Source organism: Nomascus leucogenys, chromosome 5, assembly GCF_006542625.1.
Source record: "Nomascus leucogenys isolate Asia chromosome 5, Asia_NLE_v1, whole genome shotgun sequence".
Classification (NCBI taxonomy): Eukaryota; Metazoa; Chordata; class Mammalia; order Primates; family Hylobatidae; genus Nomascus; species Nomascus leucogenys.
In genome coordinates this window covers 60,452,584-60,478,187 of record NC_044385.1, presented here as the reverse complement: position 1 = coordinate 60,478,187, position 25,604 = coordinate 60,452,584, and the positions used below count along the sequence as shown (strand labels likewise).

Here is a 25,604-nt window from a genome sequence, read left to right as displayed (position 1 = left end):
TTAATATTGTTATGTGTGAATTTGATCCTGTCATTATGATGCTAGCTGATTATTTTACCCGTTAGTTGATGCAGTTTCTTCATAGTGTCGATGGTCTTTACAATTTGGTATGTTTTTGCAGTGGCTGGTACCGGTTGTTCCTTTCCATGTTTAGTGCTTCCTTCAGGAGCTCTTGTAAGGCAGGCCTGGTGGTGATAAAATCTCTCAGCATTTGCTTATCTGTACAGGATTTTATTTCTCCTTCGCTTATGAAGCTTAGTTTGAAATTCTGGGTTGAAAATTCTTTTCTTTAAGAATGTTGAATATTGGCCCCCACTCTCTTCTGGCTTGTAGAGTTTCTGCAGAGAGATCAGCTGTTAGTCTGATGGGCTTCCCTTTATAGGTAAGCCGACCTTTCTCTCTGGCTGCCCTTAACATGTTTTCCTCTATTTCAACCTTGGTGAATCTGACAATTATGTGTCTTGGGGTTGCTCTTCTTGAGGAGTACCTTTGTGGTATTCTCTGTATTTCCTGAATGTGAACGTTGGCCTGCCTTGCTAGGTTGCAGAAGTTCTCCTGGATAATATCCAGAAGAGTGTTTTCCAACTTGGTTCCATTCTCCCCGTCACTTTCAGGAACACCAATCAAATGCAAGTTTGGTCTTTTCACATAGTCCCATATTTCTTGATGGCTTTGTTCATTCCTTTTCATTCTTTTTTCTCTAATCTTGTCTTCATGCTTTATTTGATTAAGTTGATCTTCAATCTCTGATATCCTTTCTTCCAATTGATCGATTCAGCTGTTGATACTTGTGTATGCTTCACAAAGTTCTCGTGCTGTGTTTTCAGCTCATCAGGTCATTTATGTTCTTCTCTAAACTGATTATTCTAGTAGCAACTCCTCTAACCTTTTTTCAAGGTTCTTAGCTTCCTTGCATTGGGTTAGAACAGGCTCCTTTAGCTCAGACAAGTTTGTTATTACTCACCTTCCGAAGCCTACTTCTGTCAATTCATCAGACTCATTCTCCATCCAGTTTTGTTCCCTTGCTGGCAAGGAGTTGTGATCCTTTGGAGGAGAAGAGGCATTCTGGTTTTTGGAATTTTCAGCCTTTTTGTGCTGGTTTTTCCTTATCTTCCTGGATTTATCTACCTTGGTCTTTGATGTTGATGACCTTCGGATGGGGTTTTCATGTAGACATCCTTTTTGTTGATGTTGATGCTATTCCTTTCTGTTTGTTAGTTTTCCTTCTAACAGTCAGGCCCCTCTGCTGCAGGTCTGCTGAAGTTGGCTGGAGGTCCACTCCAGCCCCTGTTTGCCTGGATATCACCAGCAGAGGCTGCAGAACAGCAAAGATTTCTACCTGTTCCTTCCTCTGGAAGTTTCGTCTCAGAGGGGAACCTGCCAGATGCCAGCCAGAGCTCTCCTGTATGAGGTGTCTGTTGACCCCTGCTGGGAGGTGTCTCCCAGTCAGGAGGCATAGGGGTCAGGGACCCACTTGAGGAGGCAGTCTGTACCTTAGAAGAGCTTGAGCACTGTGCTGGGAGATCCACTGCTCTCTTCAGAGCTGGCAGGCAGGAACGTTTAAGTCTGCGAAGCTGCACCCACAGCTGCCCCTTCCCCCAGGTGCTGTCCCAGGGAGATGGGAGTTTTATCTATAAGTCCCTGACTGGGGCTGCTGCCTTTCTTTCAGAGATGCCCTGCCCAAAGGGGAGGAATCTAGAGAGGCCGTCTGGCTACAGCAGCTTTGTCGAGCCACCATGGGGATCCACCCAGGTCGACCTTCTCAGCGGCTTTGTTTGCACTGTGAGGGGAGAACTGCTAACTCAAGCCTCAGTAATGGTGGATGCCCCTCCCCTCACGAAGCCTGAGTGTCCCAGGTCAACTTTAGACTGCTGTGTTGGCAGCAAGAATTTCAAGCCAATGGATCTTAGCTTGCTAGGCTCCATGGGGATGGGATCAGCTAAGCTAGACCAATTGGCTCCCTGGCTTCAGCCCCCTTTCCAGGAGAATGAATGATTCTGTCTTGCTGGCATTCCAGGTGCCACTGGGGTATGAAAAAAAACTCCTGCAGCTAGCTCAGTGTCTGCCCAAATGACCGCCCGGTTTTGTGCTTGAAACCCAGGGCCCTGGTGGTGTAGGCACCTGAGGGAATCTCCTGGTCTGTGAATTGTGAAGACCATGGGAAAACCATAGCGTCTGGGCTGAATAGCACCATCCCTCATGGCACAGTCCTTCATGGCTTCCCTTAGCTAGGGGAGGGAGTTCCCCAACCCTTTGGGCTTCCCAGGTGAGGCAACACCCCAACCTGCTTCGGCTTGCCCTCTGCGGGCTGCACCCACTGTCTAACGAGTCCCAATGAGATGAGCTGGGTACCTCAGTTAGAAATGCAGAAATTACCCACTTTCGGCATTGATCTCACTGGGAGCTGCAGACCACAGCTGTTCCTATTTGGCCATCTTGCCAGACACCACCGACCAACAATGGGTAACTTTTTGAGAATTAGACTGAGTTCCAATTCCAGGTGTTCCATTAAGTAAGCACACGACCTCAAATGAGTATTTCACCTCTCGGTGCTTTATACTACAAAGATCTGTAGCCACTGGTCTCTCACCATTACAGGACACTATACAGAATTCAACCAAGCAGACACAAATTGATCATGAAATTAAACTGCACGTCTTGCAAAAGATGTAGGGTTTCAGGAAGTCAGAAATGATGAGAAATACTGGAATTGCTGGCAAAGCCACTAACAAAAGACCAGGAAAGTTAGACTTGCCAGCAACTAAAGAAGTGAAAACCAGCCATGATGATGACGTGATAGTCATTTCAAAGGTCAGTAATCTTAACTTCACAAGATTAATATTCACCCTTGTGATGACTGGCAATGCCCTCAATTTAACTATTACAGTTGCCCTCATTATCTTCAGGGGATACGTTCAAAGAGCCCCAGGGGATACCTCAAGCTGCAGATAGTGCTAAACCCTATATATGCTGTACTGTGTTTTTTCCTATACATACATACTGTGATAAAGTTCAGTTTATAAACGAGACCCAGTAAGAGATTAACAACAATAGCTCATAATAAAATAAAGCAATTTTAAAAATATACTGTAATAAAAGTTGTGTGAATGTCATCTCTCTCTCTCTGTCTCAAAATATCTTGACTGTCCTCACCCTTGTATGATGATGTGAGATGAGAGAATGCCTACATGATAAGATGACCCGAGGTGAATGATACAGGATTGTATATAGTGCTTAACACTTATGAATTATTTATTTCTGGAATTTTCCATTTAGTATTTTAGGATGGTGGGTAACTGAAACCTCAGAAAGCAAAACTGTGATAAGGGGGGGACTATTGAATTATGGTTTTATCGCCAATGGTAAACATTTAGTGAACAATGTCGTATTGTGACACTAAGGTAGGCAGAATTCTAAGGATGCCCCCACTGAGCCCTGTGTACTTCCTTCTCCTTTCAGTGTGGATGGAATCTGTAAATATGAGATGTCTGTCCTGTGATTATGTCATTTATATGGCAAGAGGAAGGTAATCTGGGTAGCCCAATCTATCCCATGAGCCCTTTATAACCAGAGAGGTTAATCTGGCTGGTAGTAGAGGGGGAAGTCAGATAAATTGGAAAAGCAAGAAAAATTCACTGCTGTGTTGCTGAAGGAAGAGAGAGGGACCATGTGACAAGAAGTGGTGGCCTCTAGAGAGGGAAAGAGGCCCTTGGCTGGCAGCAGGAAACAGGAAATGAGCCTCAGTCTTGCAAGCATAAGGAACTGAATTCTGCCAACACCTGCCTGAGACAAAGATAAAGTCTGGCCCTCGGCTTCCAGACGAGAGCCCTGCCTGGCTGACACCTGTGAGACCCTGAGCACAGACCCTGGTCAGACACACTGGGTAGGACCTGAAACCGACAGAGCTGTGAGCTAACACGTGGGGATCATTTTAAGTAGCTAAGTTTGCCGTAATTCCTAACAGAAATAGAAAACTAAATAGAGCCGTCCTACAACTCCAACTATGTTTGAAAAAATTACACCAAAAAACTTGGCTTATTCTTTTTTATTTCATATAATTTCACAGTTGTTACCATTACGACCAGGGTTTTTTTGTTTGTTTGTTTGTTTTGTTTTGTTTTGTTTTGAGACGGCTTTTTGCTCTGTGGCTAGGCTGGGTGTCGTGGCGCGATCTCAGCTCACTGCAACCTTTGCCTCCTGGGTTCAAGCAATTCCCCTGCCTCATTCTCCCGAGTAGCTGAGACTACAGGCGCATGTCACCACGCCCAGCTAATTTTTGAATTTTCAGTAGAGACGGGGTTTCACCGTGTTAGCCAGGATGGCCTTGATCTCTTGACCTCGTGATCTGCCCGCCTCAGCCTCCTAAAGTGCTGGGATTACAGGTGTGAGCCACCACACCCAGCCAATAAGAATGTTTTTATAAGCTTTAATGCTTCAACACAAATTCCCATTAAAACTTTTCTCCACTACCTGTGATAAAAGTTGGGTCCCTATTTTAAGTGGGTTGACTCCAAGTAGCCTTTGGAGTTTCTCAGGTCAGCAAAAGCAACAGTAGTTGACAGCCAAGGAAAGTGAAGTGATAGGAAAAGAGACAGGCAGCCTCACTCTGAGGACTGGAAAGAAAATTCAATTCTTTGCTTCTTTTCTCCACCCTTGTCACTTGCACAGCAGCCCATAGCTCTGGTGAAAGGGGAAGATAAGGTGGCTCTCTCCTTAAGATGGTGCACTCGAAACTCCTAACTGCACCAAGTCCTAATCCTGACTCAAATTGCCATTCTTTGAGTAATTAAGACAATTGCTATTGCTATTGTCTTAATTACTCAAATAAGCTAAAACCTCTCTTTAATTCTTAAACAGCTTCCATTTAGATTTTAGTCAACTAGGATACTGAATAATAGTTTTTAAGCGAAATTTATGGAAGCGATTAAACAATTTCACCAGTTCAGTCTGAAACCAATTTAGGCCTTTAAGCAGGCTCATCTTCCTCCCCCACAAAATTAGACACCAAGTAGCCAAAGTTAACATTTCTTTTATTAACCCAAGTTACAGAATATACTATTGGAATAACATCAAAATGTTGTTTTCAAAAAACTGTTCTACACCATTGCCAGGACTGACGCCTGGCAGATGACAAATTGTTAGTTTGGCTGCCTTAAGTGTATTTTAACTCCCTGGCAACAATTTACTTGGCCTAGTCCATTTCCCAATATTATCTTTAAAAATAGAGTTCTATAATAGTATCCATTTCCCACCACTAGTAAGAAAAAATAAGATCTAGCAATAGTCCCAATTCCATTTCTTTATGCCTTCTATGCAGCTAAGCAAGATCACATAAAGTCAAAAGTGATAGTGTAGAAATGGTAGTCACCCGTAAAGCCAGTGACAAAAGTGGACGTGGAGAACAAAGTGTTCAGCAACTGAAGAAGTGAAAATAAACCAGGATGTTAAGTTAAAAAAGACGTGAAGACAGATATCTGGAAGGTGCTTTTAGGAGCACCACGTCCTTCAAACACATACCCAAGGGCAGAACACTGATGCAGCACTGCACACAGCGATCAATGCTGTGCTGCCGTCAATGGTATTTCAGCTGAAAGGAACAAGAGTCCCAAGTAAAACAGGCTTAAACTGGAAGGACATATATTATCTCACACAGGAAGGCTGGGGAAAGGGTAACCCCAGGTTGTTGATTAATTTAGTAGCCAAGTAATATTTTACGCTACCTTTTCTTCTCTGCAAGTATGTTGATATTTCCCTTTTGGGTTGCAAAATGATTCCATCAATTGCAAACATCACTTGCCTCTGCAAAGACTTCTCTAAACATCTGTCTATAAGAGGGCCTCAGTGGTTTGGCATCTCAAGTTACTCTCCCAGCTGAAAATTTTCTCATATTAAATTATTTGAATTTCTTTTGTATGTGGCATTTGGCTGGATTTATTGTTAATAACATAATTTATTTTGATTTTTAATGTGGAATTTAAAGCATTCACATTCATTGTGATAAGTGCTCTATTTGTCTTATCTGTGCCATATTATTTCATGATTTTTATTTTTTAATCTTACCAGGTTTGAGTCTGAGAAAAGCCTGGTATAAAGGGAGATAGAGTGGGACAAGATTATGCAGGGATTTGCTAGCCATTATACGAATTTAGGATTTGTTTTAATTCAATGGAGAGGCATTGAATTGTTTTGAACAGGGTACTCCTTGATTTATTATACATCTTAAGATCAATCTAACCATTACAAAGGAGGTTGGAGGAAAGAACGGAGGCAGTAAGACCAGTTAGGAGGATGTCAGTTGTAGTACAGGTAATCAGCGAAGGTGACCTGGATTGGGTGGTGGCAATGGTCAGAGAGGGAAGTGAATTACTCCAATTTAAGATCTGACAGCCACAGACTTGCCCATGAATCGGATGTATGGCAGGCATCCAGGAGGAGACTCAAAGTTGATATTTGTTTTGGTTGATGGCATTACTCTCTGGGTAATGGAGAGGCCTGAGGAGGAGGAGAATTCATTTGCAGGGCAGACAGCATCAACAGTTAATATTTTAGACACGTAAATTGAAGATAATCTGGGAAAACTGCCAAGTGCATATGTCATGTCAGCTACTGGGCATGTGAGTTAGCTACTGCTCAGAGCAGAAGTCTAGACTAGAGATAAATGTGGGTGTCATCAACCAACTGAGCTCCGAAAAATGCCAATGGTAGAGGCCAAGGCAGAGCAGCCACCAAAGGAGAATAAGGGACAGACAATGCGGTGGGAGGGATATTACAATAATCATTTTGCTGGTGTCAAGAGAGACTATTTTCTCAGAATTTGGACCCAGGAGAGATGACAGAAATTGTCATTGGATTTATTATTACGGAAGTTATTGCTATCTTAAGGAGAGCATTTTTCATTGGAGTAATAAAGGCAAAAGGCAGGTTGAAGTGGTTACAAAGTGAATAGGACAGGAGGCAGTAGAGGCATTATGTGGCGACATTAAGCGGAAGTTTGGCTGAACAAGAGAAATGGAATTTTTTTGGCATCACTTAAAAAGCCTGTATCAGTCCACAAATGCTGCTCGATGAATGTGTAGAATGAATCGTAACAAATGGTTATCAGTGTTGATACAAAAATGAATGCATGTCTGAGATATATAATATATTACTGTCTGAACAGAAGTATTAATTTTGAATTCAGTATATTTCTATAACCGAAGGAACCCGGAAACAGCAAGTATGTTGCAAAGAATGGAGCAACTTAGAGTTATTTGCCATTCAGTTGCTGAGCTCTGTCCAAGAGCACCATGATTGCTGGGCTCTGTACCATGATCTTTTCAACTGCCTTCGTGACCATCTCAATCCATCTTGCACCACAGTCTTACTGCAGATCTTCATGTGAGCATCATTCATCATATAATGCTCTAGGATCCAGAAGGGAAGAATGGTGTTATTTGAGTACTACTCCTTCACAGTAGAATTGGACAAACCATTTACCATGTCTAATCTCAATGACATATTCTAAAAATAGAAAAGTTAACATTACTAGACTAGGCTTTCTTTTATTTTCCTTTTTATTTATACTTTCCTGTATAAATAATGCACATTATATGGGGTCATTTTAATGCATGATTTATATAATGATATTTTATAGTAGAACTTTTTTCTGTCTAAAATTTTAAATTATATGACTTCAAATAATGTTATATTTTCCACAAAGAAGAGGTATTATACCAATTATATTTCTTATATCATCTTGATTGTGAATATTTAAATGAATGCAAACATAAAGAAAATGCAATTAAATTGAAGATCAACAACCATTTCCTGAGAATCATTTTATGAAACCATTTAGGAAAATTCATTTTATTATATGCAAATAGGTTCTGAGGAGTATTTAACTTTGAGGCTGAATAGTAATGATATAATCAAGAGCATATAATTTGGGCATTTATCATTTCAATGTAGAGAAACTGCTGCTCTTATTTAAAGATAGTACATATCAGCTTATAGATTTTATATCTCCCTATAAGTACATTACCGTAATCATATGTCAATATAATATCACTGATTATACTTACATTAGAAGGTAAGTAATTGGCATGCATTTAAAAACTAATTACTGAGTTTTAGTGCCACTGAAACTCTTTGAATAAATTCAGCTATTGGGGAAAAAGAATTGAAGCTGCTGTGAAAGTTGATTATATGAATCGGGTCATTTTGTCATACCCAAGTAAATCGAGGGGCTGAGGGAAAAAGCACTCAGGGCATGTAGCACCTTTTTCAAGAATTGAATTTTCCTCAAGCCCAGCTGCTGAAATGGTCTGCTGTCACCCTAAGACCAGTGTTACCTAGTAAATGCTGAAACAACCTGCCGTGACACCAAGAAGAGTTCTACCTGCTGCCCTCACTCACCAATCAGAGCTTGCCAGCTCCCAAAAGCTTCTCTAGTGCCAATGAGCTTTCTTTCAAAACAATACATAACATTTCTTTCTTTTTTTTTTTTTTTTTTTGAGATGGAGTCTTACTTTGTTGCCCAGGCTAGAGTGCAATGGTACGATCTTGGCTCACTGCAACCTCTGCCTCCCAGGTTCAAATGATTCTCATGCCTCAGCCTCCAGAATAGCTGGGATTACAGGTGTGCGCCACCACACCTGGCTAATTTTTGTATTTTTAGTAGAGACGGGGTTTGATCATGTTGGCCAGGCTGGTCTCGAACTCCAGGCCTCAAGTGATCTGCCTGCCTTGGCCTCCCAATGTGCTGGGATTACCGGCATGAGCCACTGCGCCCACCAACGTTTCTCTTTCTAATAAAACTCCCAACTTTCTCTTTGTTCTTTGGAGATATGCCCCAAATTGCAATTCTGTGATTGCCCTAAAAATCATTTAATTTACAGATTCATCTCTGTATTTATTTTGACCCAACACTGTGCTCAACAGTGGGCGAAGGACATGAACAGACACTTCTCAAAAGAAGACATTTATGCAGCCAAAAAACGCATGAAAAAATGCTCATCATCACTGGCCATCAGAGAAATGCAAATCAAAACCACAATGAGATACCATCTCACACCAGTTAGAATGGCCATCATTAAAAAGTCAGGAAACAACAGGTGCTGGAGAGGATGTGGAGAAATAGGGACACTTTTACACTGTTGGTGGGACTGTAAACTAGTTCAACCATTGTGGAAGTCAGTGTGGCGATTCCTCAGGGATCTAGAACTAGAAATAGCATTTGACCCAGCCATCCCATTACTGGGTATATACTCAAAGGACTATAAATCATGCTTCTATAAAGACACATGCCCACGTATGTTTATTGCGGCACTATTCACAATAGCAAAGACTTGGAACCAACCCAAATGTCCAACAACGATAGACTGAATTAAGAAAATGTGGCACATATACACCATGGAATACTATGCAGCCATAAAAAATGATGAGTTCGTGTCCTTTGTAGGGACATGGATGAAACTGGAAAACATCATTCTCAGTAAACTATCACAAGGACAAAAAACCAAACACCGCATGTTCTCACTCATAGGTGGGAATTGAATAATGAGAACTCATGGACACGGGAAGGGGAATATCACACTCCGGGGACTGTTATGGGGTGGCAGGAGGGGGGAGGGACAGCATTAGGAGATATGCCTAATGCTAAATGATGAGTTAATGGGTGCAGCAAAACAACATGGCACATGGATAGATATGTAACAAACCTGCACATTGTGCACATGTACCCTAAAACCTAAATAAAAAAAAATGAAATTGCCTATGGAAGTGGAATAGATTGCAGTCTCTAGTTTTGTTTTAAAGGGTATGTGTTATAGAAAGTAAAATGTGTTGACTTTTTTCTCAGTCATAATATCTTGTTTATATAAAATTAGAGAAAATAATTACAGAAAACTTTATGCCCACATTCCTTTTGTTTCTATATCTTAGTTATGGAAAGAAAGCATTATTTTTTGATGATTCATAAAGCTCACTCTAGGTTCGTGATAATAAAGCATTACTTGGGTTTCAAACAATGCTACATAAACCACAGTAAATATACTTACATAAAACTAAGCATGCTCTGCTTGTCTTCTTGGGAATTGACTTGAGGTGTATTAAAATTTACATTTTCTTTTACATTTTGCAAATCAAAAGAAGCAAGGAGGAAAGAAAAGGATAAAATGAATACATATTATTATACAAATTACTATGTTAAATTATTTTCCTCTGTATGCCAAGCAGGAAATGTCATCAACACATCAGCAAACCAGACATTGTACTCTAAAATTTGACTGGCAACATTTATTGTGGAGACTCCAGGGCTTGGTAGAGCCTAACTTTACATAATGATCTCCATTATCGTTTAGGTTTGCTTAAGTGGTATTTTAAGAAAATGTGACTTGTTACAGCATACATGAGGATCTGTTTCTCATCTGAGTATAATTTACATAAATTATAATTTTCATGAAACATTAACCTTCACTTGTGTGTGTTCCTTTATTTCAGTTGATTATAGTTTTTATGTAAATCATCTTACTAAATCTGTTTGTAATTTTAAAATTTCACTTTGTTCTGATTTAAGTCTGTTTTGCTTTTGTGCCACAAGCTATTATTTCTTGGATAAGGGCTTTTTTCCAGTGTGGGTTTTTATCATATCTTCATATTTAAATAAAATTGCTAAGGAAGTAGTAATTATAATAACAAAGCTAATATAGCCAGTAATACTGTGGAGAAAATGTGAAGGTACTGTGAACTGTAGGGCTGGCTGGGCGCAGTGCGTCACGCCTATAATCCCAGCACTTTAGGAAGGCTGAGGAGGACAGATCACCAGAGGTCAGGTGTTTGAGACCAGACTGGCCAACATGGTGAAACCCCGTCTCTACTAAAAACACAAAATATTAGCCGGGCGTGGTGGTGGGCACCTGTAGTCCCAGCTACTCAGGAGGCTGAGGCAGGAGAATTGCTTGAACCTGGGAAGCGGAGATTGCAGTGAGCGGAGATCATGCCACTGCACTTCAGCCTGGGTGACAGAGTGAGACTCCATCTTAAAGAAAAAAGAGTAATCTCAGCACTTTGGGAGGCCGAGGTGGGCGGATCACGAGGTCAGGAGATCGAGACCACAGTGAAACCCCGTCTCTACTAAAAATACAAAAAATTAGCTGGGCGTGGTGGCGGGCGCCTGTAGTCCCAGCTACTCGGAGAGGCTGAGGCAGGAGAATGGCATGAACCTGGGAGGTGGAGCTTGCAGTGAGCCGAGACTGCGCCACTGCACTCCAGCCTGGGCGACAGAGCGAGACTCCGTCTCAAAAAAAAAAAAAAAAAAAAAAAGAAAAAGAAAAAAGAAAAAAGAAAAATTAGTAAGGGCTGCTCAAAAGATATTTTGCCCAGGATGAGGATTTCTCAACATACAGGCTGGGAAACCTTTATCCAGGCAATTTTTCTTCAGTGTCCAATATTGAAACTAGTACAAGGGTTGATTTAAAAATAAACCTTTTAATTGTTTCATTATAGAAGCTCCTCAACTTGCAATGGCTTGCCTTCTACAAAGCCATAGCAAGTCAGGGACCCTCTGTATTTCCTAAAGAGGAAAGTGCACAGCGTGAGGATGAATCTTGAGATTCCTGTGGAACCACAAGGGAGAGAAAAACTCTTTGCAAGCGGCAGCCACAGCCTCTTAAGCCAAGGGTAGGGCCTGAGCTAGAGGTGGGACCCTAGGCAGGGCAGGGCCTAAGATAGGCATGAGCAAACTGGGGAAATCATGATGAGCATATATAAGCATGTGGTGCTGCTTATATCTGTGAATATGCCCATAAAATTCAAGAGGATATAGATTGAAATATAATGTGAAAGATACATTTGTATTCCATGTAGAATTCGTTGCTTCCAGTGAATTGGATTATTTGTTTATTCCTGGACACTCAGCACATTTTCCTGCCCCTGGACTGCTGCTCTTTTTGAAATTCTTGCTCGCAATCTCCATATGTTCATAAAAGTTTATTTATTTTAAGGTTCAGACCCACTTAATTTTCCTATGTGAAAATAGGAAATAGTCCCTGATGCCTTAAAGTAATTCTTCCCCATTGATGACCCTCCAAATAATTTTGTTGCACTTTGCTACTGGCACATTACTTTCTCTCATATATTGTTATTTATGTATGAAAACCCTATGGCATATAGATTAAATGTGTGGGCTCTGAATTCGAATTGCAGCCTTGCCACTTCTCAGCTGTGGAACTCTAGGCAAGTTAATTAACCTTTCTCTTCCTCAGCTTCCTCATGGGTAAATAGGAAAATACTACCTACGTTGCAGGGGTCTGAGTATTAAACAAGTTAAGATACATCAAAAAGCATGTCACTTTCACCTGTGTTTTTCTGCACCCCAGCTGACACAGGGCCTTGCATATAATTAGGTTCTCAGACTCATGAAACAACTGGGAACATGCTGATTTCTAGGAATTAGAAGTTTCGTTTTAAATATTTAAAGCTTTTAATTTTTCTGTAAATATCCTGACTACCTTAGAAACAAATAATACAAGATACAATTTTTACACATAAAATCTAGAGAAGTAGTTAAGATACTATTACTTAAAATATATGGATGTATGCAATTTTCAGAAGAACTTTTCTTTCTTTTTTGATTTGAAGACTAATATTGCTTTCTAGTTTTAAAATAAGCCTGCTAATTTGTAATTGCTTTGAAAAACATATTTTATTTATAGGAACATAATGAAATTGTGATAGCCTCAGAAAAGTAGGGAAGCAGTTGGGCCTATTTTTCCACCTGTAACTCAAACTTATCTGCAAAAATTCTGCAAGAAAGAACAAAATCCGTATGTTCTTTAGTATCTAGGCTAAATGTTTATTTTGTTTGGTGCCACTTATTTTACTTCTGCTCCTGATACATCTTTGTTTTTTGTTTAGGGCCTGAAGGGGCTCTTTTTGAACATTCAGTGGAGACACCCCTTGTCAGAGCCGACCCGTTTCAAGACCTTAGGTAAGAATTTTTGTTCAAATATTAACAACCTGTCCTGTAGAAGACAAGAGGGTATGTGCTGGAATAATATGTTAGCAGTGACTACTACCTGAGTGTTTCTTATTTCATCAGTTGCCTTTATTTTCAAGACTTTCTGCTTATAACTAGATAGTATTTATTAAAATCCAAAGGAGGTCAAAAAGTCCTACTGACTCCACACTTGGTGCCTGTTCACAGCCTCCTCCTTCCTCCTCCTTCTTCCTCTCCAATCTGCCTCTCACGCTGGTATCAAAATGACTTTGCTAAATGCAAGCTGGTTAAAATGCTTCATCGCTCCCGCATCACATCAGCCATAGGAAAATCCTAAGTGCTCCACTGGGCACCCACAGCCCTTCATAGTCTGGGCTGTGACCGGCGGGACCTCCTCCCCTACCCTGCCACCCAGACATGAGTCACTGCCATATCATCGCCCACCCATCCCATGCCAACCCCTCTGTGCTTTTGCACTGACTGTTGCATCTTCCTGGGGTGCCCCCCTCCCCGAGGAGACCTCATGAATGTCTGCTCATCCCTCAAGTATTAATTGAGATGCTACAGGTTTATGATTCATGTATTTTACAAACCTATTATTTTCTCCTGAAAAGTGTCAGCATAAGTTTCCTGAAGTTTTTTACAATTCTTAACACAAAGCATGTGCATATATATATTATATTATCCATCTCTACACTATCTGCAAACAAGGCAAAACCTTTGAACCTTTTAGTAGAAGACAAAGGTGCCCTATGTGGCTGTGAAATGTGCAAAAGGCACTCTTGAAAATGTCAGTTTACTTTAAATTTTTAAAAGATATATGCACTATTAGTAGCGAAAATAACATTATAAAAACCAAGTGCACAATAAATCCATATTTGCAAAATAGTTGGAAACATTTGGTGTATCTCTTTTATAATTTGTAGTAACATGCACATAACATAAAACTCACCATCTTAACCATTTTTAGTGTACAGTTTAGTAGTCTTAAGTACATTCATGTTACTTCATGGTCATCACCACCATCCATTTCCAGAACTCTTTTTATCTCGTAAAACTGAAACCCTGTATCCATTTAACAAGTCCCCATTCCCTGCTCCAGGTCACCCCTGGCACTCACCATTCTACTTTCTGTCTCTGTGGATTTGACTAATCTGGGTGCCTCATATGAGCGCAATTATACAGTTTTTTCCTTTTGTGCCTAGCTTATCAGACTTAACATACTTTCCTCACTCTTTGGTATATCTGTACATAATATCCTGAATATATAAAAATCACCCAGTTCCATACATAAATTTATTATTTTTTACAGAATCTTTGTGTCTATGTATATTTTACCTTACCACTAGGCTACTGAATGTCATTTACACCTATAACTATTCATTCCAATAATATATTTGTATTTTATAACAAAACCAAATAATATTTTAAACGATCTTAAAGTTCATGCTATCACTTAAAATCACATTTAGAATTTAAACTTGAAGTGAATGCAGAATAATTAATATATTTTAATAAATTATGTATAATAGGGAATACAAGGTACAGTAGGAATCCCAGCTTTACACAGACAAGCTTGCTGACCATGGCCAAACTAACCTTTCCAGACTATTTTTTCTCATATTAAACATTACGGATAGTAATCCTTACCTCAGAGTATTCTAGGAAAGATTTAATAAGATATTATGTTAAAAGCATTTTGTAAACTGAAAAGTCAAACACAGACAATCTTTTTTTTTTTTTTTTTTGAGACAGAGTTTTGCTCTTGTTTGCCAAGGCCAGCTCAGTCGGGGAGACCCTAACCCAGCGGTGCTAGAGGAATTAAAGACACACACACAGAAATGCAGAGGTGTGAAGTGGGAAATCAGGGGTCTCACAGCCTTCAGAGCTGACAGCCATGAACAGAGATTTACCCACGTATTTACTAACAGCAAGCCAGTCATTAGCATTGTTTCTATAGATATTAAATTAACAAAAAGTATCCCTTATAGGAAACAAAGGGATGGGCTGAAATAAAGGGATGGTTGGGCTAGTTATCTGCAGCAGGAGCATGTCCTTAAGGCATAGATCGCTCATGCTATTGTTTGTGGTTTAAGAATGCCTTTAAGCGGTTTTCTGCCCTGGGTGGGCCAGGTGTTCCTTGCCCTCATTCCGGTAAACCCACAACCTTCCAGTGTGGGCGTTATCGCCATCATGAACATGTCACAGTGTTGCAAAGATTTTGCTTATGGCCAGTTTAAGGCTAGATTTTGGGGGGCCTGTTCCCAACATTGTTGCCTTGGCTGGAGTGCAATGGCACAATCTCGGCTCACTGCAACCTCTGCCTCCCACGTTCAAGCGATTCTCCTGCCTCAGCCTCCCGAGTAGCTGGGATTACAGGTGCCCACCACCACACTGGGCTAATTTTTGTATTTTTAGTAGAGATGGGGTTTCATCATGTTGGCCAGGCTGGTCTTGAACTCCTGAGCTCAGATGATCTGCCCACCTTGGCCTCCCGAAGTGCTGGGATTACAGGCATGAGCCACCGTGCCCAGCTGACAATCACTTTTTAAATTGTTATTATACAGCCAGCCATGGTGGCTCACACCTGTAATCCCAGCACTTTGGGAGGCCGAGGCAGGTGGATCACCTGAGGTCAGGAGTTCGAGACCACCCTGACCAATGTGATGAAACCCCATCCCTACTAAAAATACAAAAATTAGCCAGGCATGGTAGCACATGCCTGTAATCCCAGCTACTCGGAAGGCTGAGGCACGAGAATCGCTTGAACCTGGGAGGCAGAGGTTGCAGTGAGCCAAGACCATGCCACTGCACTTCAGACTGGGCGACAGAGCCAGACTCCATCTTTTTTCAAGGGAAAAAAAATTGTTATTACACTACATAGATATTCACACTAAATAATATAGGATTAGGAAAGGCAGCATTTTTTATATATTTAATGTCCAATTAAATATTCATCAAAAGCAAATAGGAGTTCAATTTATCTTGCCCACAAAGCGAACATTTGTAACATAAAAATAGATTGTGACTATAATTAAATTATAACAAGGTTTAATTTCGAAAATGGATAAAAAGATTAACATTAAAGAATTTTTATAGAGAAGAAAAACATTTTATTTTCCTAGGTTAGAAAAACGATTCAGAGCTGTGGAAATAATCCTATTAAAGCCATTTTAAAATTATAAAATAATATAGATTGTAGAGATGCCAAAACACTTTTAAGGTAAATGTCAATTTAAAAAAATATATAGATCTCAATTAAATAATTCATCTCATGTTATCCCATTAAGACATAAATCTTCTCACTGTATATACAGCAGGCTTTTACTGAAAAAGAAACAGCACAAGAGTATTCTTTTGCTTTCTAAAAGGCGGTACTGAGGAAGGATTGAGCAACTCGAGTGTTAAAACCAAGGCAATTGAAAAAAATACCAGAACTGCAAGGAAATGCTCAAGGAGTGTGGTGAGGATGGGAGGTGGGAACTAACATTCACTGAATGCTTTTGACTGCCAGGAACTGTGCTCAGTGCTGTCACAGAATTTGTTTCATTTAATTATGAAGTGATTGGCAGTTTTATCCCCGTTTTATAAAGGCAGAAACTCAGATCTAGATAGTTCCACGTTGTAAGTCACAAAACTAAAAAGGTAGCCACTCATAATCAAATCCAGCTTTGACTCCAGAGCCCACGTACATCCAGTTTGCTGTCTCCACCACCCAGCGGATCCTTGAGAGATTGATTCTTTGATTTACGCTGAGATGCCTCTGACTGATTATATGATGGTCATATCTTCTTCTTCTGCAACTTCTTGCCATAAACTATGTTCCACTTTTTATTTCTGGTTCCAGCAGCATTACTATTCCTGGCCTGATTACAGTAAAAAGATTCTGGAATATCCTAGTTGGCTTATATACATACATATATATATATATTTTTTTTTTGAGACAGAGTCTCGCACTGTCGCCCAGGCTGGAGTGCGGTGGCGCCATCTCGGCTCACTGCAAGCTCCACCTCCAGGGTTCACGCCATTCTCCTGCCTCAGCCTCCCGAGTAGCTGGGACTACAGGTGCCCGCCACCACACCTGGCTAATTTTTTGTATTTTTAGTACAGACAGGGTTTCACCATGTTAGCCAGGATGGTCTCCATCTCCTGACCTTGTGATCTGCCCGCCTCGGCCTCCCAAAGTGCTGGGATTACAGGCGTGAGCCACCGCACCCCGCCTTAGGTTTACATTTCTTATGGCAAAATAATTTGCAAGGAAAGTATAAACTCTGACAAACTACCTTAAAGCAACCTTGCATTCACACATGATGTAATTCATTCTTTTTTTAAAATTCAGCAAAAGTGTATTAAAGTGTTTATGTGCCAGATACCAAAGGCATGGTCCTTGACCTTAATGGGTTTACTGTCTATTGAGAAAAGAAACATGCAAATGAGTTAGAACAGTATATTTAATTGCTATGATAAAAGTACAACTTCTATTGGAGGCATAAGCAAATAAATATAAAATCTTCCCAGAGTAATCTGGGATGATACCCCACAGAAGGGAGGATTTGAATTCTGTGTAACACCATAACGATGTGATGTCAGTTAAGTAAGTTATTATTTCCATGTCTGTTCATTTTACTTATCTAAGGAAGATACACATATACTACTGTGTGGATGGAAACATTTGCCTCTGTTGCAAGCACTTGTAAATACGAAAGTTTACTTAGTAAGTGTTTATAAATACTAAGCTCAATTAGAAACCAAGAAAGGGTAATTCCCGGGTCCCAACGATAAAGAGGCAGCTCATGGTCGAGTAGAGGAAGAGTTAAGCTAAGCTACTCACAGAGAAACCAGGATACATAGAGACTAGGTGCTGGGACATTAATGCTGATGTGGGACTGAGATTCCAAGTGATTTTTCGGTGTGCATGAAACACCCTGGCTGAGAAACCTCCGAAATCCTGAGCTCCCATGAATCAGATATGTCACACAATATGCCCATCAGCCCAAGGATGTCACAAGAAAGATTGTTATCTTATGCCACGGGTTGAAAAACTACCCACAAGAAATCATGACCTGCGAGGCTTTGCCTGGCTGAAGTAGGAGAAGCAATCGCATTCTACTTCATGGTATAGGAACTCCGAGGTGGAAAATTAACAGTAACAACTGCACCAAAGTCTGTGAAACCCAGAGAACCGTTTAAAAACAGAGAGAAACTACATTGAAAAAGTTATCCCATCACGCATGACATAAAGACACTTAAGGAAAACAATCCCTGCTAAAGACTAGTTTACTTAAAAAAAAAAAAAAAAAGGCGGTGGCTCACACCTGTAATCTCAGCACTTTGGGAGGCCCAGGAGGGCGGATCATGAGGTCAGGAGATCAAGACCATCCTGGCTAACACGGTGAAACCCCGTCTCTATGAAAAATACAAAAAAATTAGCCGGGCGCGGTGGCGGGCGCCTGTAGTCCCAGCTACTCGGGAGGCTGAGGCAGGAGAATGGCGTGAACCTGAGAGGCGGAGCTTGCAGTGAGCCGAGATGGCGCTCCTGCACTCCAGCCTGGGTGACAGAGCGAGACTCCGTCTCAAAAAAAAGGAATTGAACTACTATGGAGAAGAATTAGAATTAGCAGCTGCTACAAATAATCTCCTGGAACTGTTATGTCATAGAGCAAAAGCAAAGAGATTTTTAGAACAAGTATAAATAAAATGCTCAAATGAGGAAAAAAATGAATAGAAATGAGAAAAAAAATGAATAGAAATGTAAGACAAAGACAAGATAGTTTGAAAAATGGCAGATTTGGGAAATAACAAAATAGAAATTATAGAAATGAGACATGAAGTAATTAAAATAAAATCACTGGCTCCCAGAAATTTGTTTCTCATAGCATTCTCAATACCATTCTTCAAGGAACCAGGACTTCTTGGAGAAGTGGCTGATCCCAGGGCTGGGCCAGGGAATGGGGAAGATGGGGCTTGGAGCAACCTAAAGCTCAGGGAAGTGCTAACCAAAAGAAAGCAGGCATCGCAGTATTAATAGCAGACAGAATCAAAATTAGGAAACAAATAGCATTAAAAAGATCAATGGGGTCCTGCATGGTGGCTCAGGCCTGTAATCCCAGCACTTTGGGAGGCCGAGGCAGGTGGATTACCTGAGGTCAGGAGTTTGAGACCAGCCTGGCCAACATGGAGAAACCCTGCCTCTACTAAAAATACAAAAATTAGCCAGGCCTAGTGGTGCACACCTGTAATCCCAGCTACTTGGGAGGCTGAGGCAGAAGAATTCGCTTGAACCCGGGAGGCGGAGGTTGCAGTGAGCTGAAATCGCACCACTGCACTCCAGCCTGGGCAACAGAGCAAGACTCCATCTCAAAGAAAAAAAAAAAAAGGAAAAAAAAGAATCAGTGGAAACACAACTTGATGATAAAAGGAAATATTTACCAAGTCAGTTTAGCAATGATGATCTTTTATGGTTTCAATAACATAAATCATTTTGAAATAAAATTATTTTCATTACTTCTTAAAACATATCGATGGAATCTAAGAAGCGTGGAGATTTGATACCCACCATCAAAGAACTGAAAAACATACAAACAAGCTCTTCTTATGGAGTCAGAAAAGTTTTCTTTTTGTCCTTGACCTAATACTTCCAGTTCACTTACCCACAATTTTTTCCTAATATACACTACTTAAAGATTCACAGTATTTCATTGATCACTCTATCCTATTTCTCCACAAGAAATATATTTATATAATTATATATATATATATATAATTACTTCTAGTGACCATGGAATTTTTAAAATTTTCTTTTGGATAGAGTCATAATTTAAGGAGAGAACAATTGATCAAAACAGTATAGCTGTAGTCACCCTACAGTGCTATAGCACACTGGAACTTATTCTTCCTACGTAAGTTGTAATTTTGCATCTATTAGCCAGCCCCTCCCTATCCTCTCCTCCTCTCATTATTGTATATTTTCAAATAACTAAAAGAGAGAATTTCAGATGTTCCCAACATAAAGAAATGATAAATGCTTGAAGTGATGAATATGCCAATTACTCTGATTTGATTATTACATATCGTATATATGTATCAAAATATCACTCTGTACTCCATGAATATGTTTATTTATTACATATCAATTAAAAATAATTTTTAAAAGTGAAAAAATCAATATATTAAGATTTTTGATAGTAATAAAAAGTAAAATTGTATAAAAGTACATCTTTTAATGAATGGTTGGAACTTTTTAAAAACTATTTGATAGATCTGCTAATAAATATAGCTTATTAATAGAAGGCGGCAAGATTAGGCATCAGTTTTTTAAAAAGTCACTCAATGTTCTGAACTCTTCCCTAAATATACACCATTAAAAGTTATTTGTAATGACTATCAGTGACAATTCATTAGGTCTTTCTTCAATTTTTGTTGAAAGTAAAGAATTAGAAACTGTGTAACTTGCCAAATGATTACCTCTGTAATCACTGTAGTCATTCAATTTGTCAATTCTGTCACCAATTTTTTAATTTTCCCTTGCACATTACCCTGGAAGTATTTCTACCCCAGGGTAGTACATCATAATCGATTCAGAATGAATGAACATGTCTTTCTTTATAAAGTGGGAGAAGGAGATTGTTAAAAAGGACCTGGGAAGGGGAACCCCTGCAAGCTCGCAGCAACAGTCCTCTTCTGCCCCTGATGAAGTAACTGGGACTGGATGCACCATCTCTGGTAACCAGGAGAACACTTGACAAATACATGAAACAACCACTTTCAGACACTGGATAACATGAAGTGCAAAACAAGATAGAAACTCATGAGGTGAGCCCTACACTTGCCCGAGCTCTCTGCCCACAGGCATGTTCAGAATCAGGGCACAGGGAAGGGGAATCCAGTCAGTGCACGGGAACCTCTGGGAGTGGAGGAGAAAGAGATCGAGAGTGGGGAGTTGAGGCTAATGGAGTCTGTGGGGCACAGGATCAGAGAAGAGGGCATATGCCGGGAAAGAGCTCCAGAAATCACATGCAAGTTCCATGCACGTATCAGAGGTTTTTCAACTGCTCCCCTATATATGGGCACCTGATTTATTTACAATGTGCTTGTGCAGGTAAATTTTCATATTGTTGGAGATACAGCTTCATGACAAATTCCTGGAAGAGGAATCCATGGGTAAAAAAGATAAATGCATATATTGTTTACTCAGATAATGCCAAATTCCCCTTTCAGTGACTTTCCCCTCCATTGAGGTATACAAATTTGCACACTAGCATTGTTACAACAAAATCTATTTTCCTTTCCCCATAGCTCCCAACACAATGTGTTTTAAAATATCTTAAATTTTGCCAATCTGACAGATTAGAAATTATATCTCAATATAGTTTACATTTCTCTTAATATGAGTGAGGTGGAACAACTTTTCATATGTTTAAAGGCCGTTTTTATACTCCTTTCTGTGAATTATTTGCTGGTCTTTTTCTACTTTTTAAAAATATTTTTCCTCTCAATTTTTAAGACTTCTTTAAATATTGGGGATATTAGCCCTTCATCCCTGATATATGTTTTAAATAGTTTTTCCCAGCTTCAGTTGGTTTTTGACTTACTGTTCTTTATGCTGTGCAAACTTTTTAATGCTTACATACCCATGTTTATTAATCTTTTTTATTGTATCTGGATTTTAAGTTTGAATTTAACATGTTTCTTGCATGGCTTTATCTTTTACAATTAGACCTCTGATCCACTTAGAGTTTATTATTGTGTGAGGCATGAGGTATGAGGTATAAGGTGTGAGGTCTGATTCTAATTTTATCTTTTCCAATTGGCCAACCAGATGTGCCAGCAACTAGATTGTTTATTACAAACTCTACTTTTTCCCCTATGATTTGAAATACAACCTTTACCACTAAATGTCTCTATAAACTTGGGGCTGTTCCTGCAATTGTAATTCTATTGCACCAGTCTCTCCATTCATGAGCCAGTAAGGACTTTGTTAACTAAATAGGCTTTTTTTTTGGGGGGGGGGGGGGGGATGGAGTCTTGCTCTGTTGCCCAGGCTGGAGTGCAGTGACACGATCTCAGCTCACTGCAGCCTCTGCCTCCTGGGTTCAAGCGATTCTCCTGCCTCAGCCTCCTGAGTAGCTGGTATTACAGGAGCCTGCCACCATGCATGGCTAATTTTTGTATTTTGTTTGTTTGTTTGTTTGTTTTTGGTAGAGACCGGGTTTCGCTATGTTGGCCAGGCTGGTCTCGGTCTCTTGGCCTCAGATGATCCACCTGCCTTGGCCTCCCAAAGTGCTGGGATTACAGAGAAGATATTTTGATGTCTGGTAGGACTAGTTGTGCACACATGCGTGTATGTGCTCGCACACACAAAGACGTTGTACATCATTGAACATTAGTCTGCCTATTCTTGGTTATGTATTTTTGCACATGAACTTGAGTATTCACTTGGCTACTTCCAGAAAACTTATTTTGTATTAGGATTATATTAAGTTTATAAATTACCTTAGGGAAAACTGACAACTTACTGTGTTGAGTCATCTACCCGAGGACAGGGGGTGTCTTTCTGTTTGTTCAAAGCTACTTCTGTACCTCTCAGGAGCATTGAAAAGTTTTCTTCATATGTGTTTTCCACATTTATTTGTTGCTATTAAAAGGAGGTTTATTATATCATCATTATTCCATTATTGTTTTAGATATGAAGGCTATTGATTCCTGTGTGTTAATTTTATATCTCACTACCTTACTAAACCTTTTATGGTTTGGATCCATTTGATGATTGATTCACTGGGATTTTTCAGGTATACTATCAGATCATTTGCAAATAGATATAGTTTTACACCTTATTTTCCAAGTATAATATCTCTAATCAATTTCTCTTGGCTAATTGGATTTCCCAATGTCCTCAATGCAATGTGAGAAAGAAGTGGAGATAGTAAGCATCACTGCCTTTTTCCAGTCAAAGTGGAAATGCCTCTGGTATTTCTCCATTAACCAAAATGATGTGAATGTGGGTTTTATAAAGAAAGCACATATCAATTTCTATCTTGTGTTGAATGGGTATTGAATTTAGTAAGACAGTCTTTAGTAATTACAGAGATAGTCATGTATGTCTCTTAGATATATTAATATGGGGTATTACATTAATGGATTTTCTAATACTGAACCAATCTTGCATTCTGAGAATAAATCCTACTTTGGCCATGAAATATTATACATATAACTCATATTAGTCTGCATTTCTTTGTGGTCTTGCTCTGCTGCCTGCCCAGGCTAAAGTGCAAGAACACGATCTCAGCTTACTGCAGCCTCCAGCTGCAGGGTTCAAGCGATTCTCTCACCTCAGCCTCCAAGTAGCTAGGACTACAGGAATGCACTACAATTATTATTATTATTATTATTATTTTGAGACAGGGTCTTGCTGTGTTGCCCAATCTGGTCTTGAACTCCTGGCCTCCAGTGATCCTCCCACCTCAACTCCCAAAGTGCTGGGATTGGTGTCAGCCACTGTGCCTGGCTATGCTATGATTATAAAGTTTAAGTAACCCTGTTACTCTTGGTTCAATAATTAGGAAGTTTCTCCTCATTTTCAATGTTCTGGAATAATTTCTAGAGTATTGGGGTGTTCTGGTCTTTAAAGGTTTGATAGAATTTTCCCTGGAACCATATGGGCCTGATGAAATTTTTAAAGACAGTGTTTTAATATTAATAGTGTATTTCTTCTTTTATGGAAAATTGTGTTTAAGCTTGCAACCTTTAATAGGAGTTGATTTTGGCCAACCATATTTCCCTAGGAAATTATTCACTTAATCTAAGTTTTCAACTGTATTTGTATAGTGGTCTGAAAGTAGTCTCATAGGAATTTTTAAATTCCTGTTGTTTTCATGGTTTTATACAGCTCATTGATAAAGATCAATGAAGCACTGAAGTGATCTAACACTGTTCACATGATCACATCCTTAGTTCCAAGTATGTATATTTTATTTGTCACAAGTTAATATCTTAAGTCTTCTTAACTTGAACAATGAAAACAATTTATTCCTTCTGGTAACTGACAACTTACGGTGTGGCTTATTTTCCTTAATTCTAGCAATTCCAAGAAAAAGGAAAAAACTACAAAACGTCAAAAAAAAAAAAGTACATATTATCAATTGAACAACTGGAAACAGTTTCAGGATTGAAAGTTTCATCCAGGAACAGAAGAGCTCAGTCAGTGCTCACACAAGAATTCACTGATGACATCTTGGGCTCCTGAGCTATAAAGCACTGTTAAATCCAGAATGTGAAATACGTTATGTGAAAAGTAACACTCCAAATGTAAACGTATAAGTTGCCCTTTTCAAGAAGGACTTACAAATATATTAGATTTAATTTTCTTTTAGCTAAACAGAACTTTTTAAGATTTAATATTTGTTCTTAACAAACAAACTTCTAATTCCTTTTAAGATTAACAAGTAAGATGCAAAATACTAAACAAAGTTACTGAAACAGAGGTCTTAAGGACGAACTGAACTTTTATAGTTCACTGACTTCTGCAGTAATTAAAAGTCTGAGACTCCCCTGAAAGACTGAATTGGATATGTCATAGATGTTTAATCGTAGCCATCTTATCTGAGTGACATTAGTTACTCTATAATGCAACATAATCTTTCACAAATTTCTGTTCATTGCAGTGACATTCCATTCCCTTCTAGACCTCAGATATTGTTATTATTTTTTCTGTGAAGTACAGTCTTGATGAGCTTAGAAGTTTATTTTATATTTTTCGTGAGTTAAAAAAAGTTATCTTTTTTCAAGACAGAAGTACGCTTTACAGAAATAATGAAATCCCAGGAGTAATTTGGATTACTGTGGGATGGTGCCAGCATTGGCTGTGGGCAGTAATTAGAACTATGCCCTGTTATGCATCTTTTAGGAGATAGTTTCTAAAGAACTGCATGGTTTTTTTTCAAGGTTCTAATGAAAGGTGATTCAATTCAAAGGACAATATTAGAAGTCAGTACAGATGCATGGGAGAAGAAATATAGGGCAATAATGTTAATATCAGTGTATCAAACTATATCTGTATTTAAAAGCATGGATTCCATAAATTCAAGTGAAATACTTGAATTTCAAGGCTCATCATTGTCATAAATCATAAAGAATATCATAAATACATTAACTATTAAAATGTAGGCATTTATTGTGTAAATACAACTACATATAGACAGTATCTTTGCATAGTTCATTATTAAAACAAAACACAAGTTTTTATGTACAAAAACATTCCATATAGAAGTGAGAAAATAAAAATAAAAACCCACATACGGATCTCTATAAATGTCAACACTACACCTATATGGTGGTCAAGTCTAACAAGACGTGGATTGCTGAAGATCGTGAATGCTTCACTTGTTAATCATGAATTTATAGACACTGATCTTTCTCTGGAGGGTATTTGGCCAGTATGAAAGTTAACTTATCCTTGTACTATTCTATGAAAATTAACTTTCAGGAACTTGGGTGTTTTAGAAACCACTGCTTGGGCACTAAGGAGGGAATGAGTTCCTTCAAAAACATTTTTGTTTTTATATTCAGGTCTTTAATCAGACAAGAAGTTATTTTTCATGTGGATGTGAAGTAGGCAAATAATTTTCTTTTG

At 39.2% G+C, this 25,604-nt stretch overlaps 1 protein-coding gene across 3 annotated transcripts in view; it reads left to right on the top strand.

Moving 5' to 3' along the window:
• SGCG (sarcoglycan gamma) overlaps nucleotides 1–25,604 on the top strand; it is a 150,526-nt gene that overhangs the window by 107,999 nt on the left and 16,923 nt on the right. For all 3 annotated transcript variants that reach the window (XM_030813245.1, XM_030813246.1, XM_030813247.1), the window contains one exon: nucleotides 12,895–12,967. In XM_030813245.1, the coding sequence (XP_030669105.1) occupies nucleotides 12,895–12,967 (73 nt within the window). The remainder of the gene's footprint in view (nucleotides 1–12,894; nucleotides 12,968–25,604) is intronic.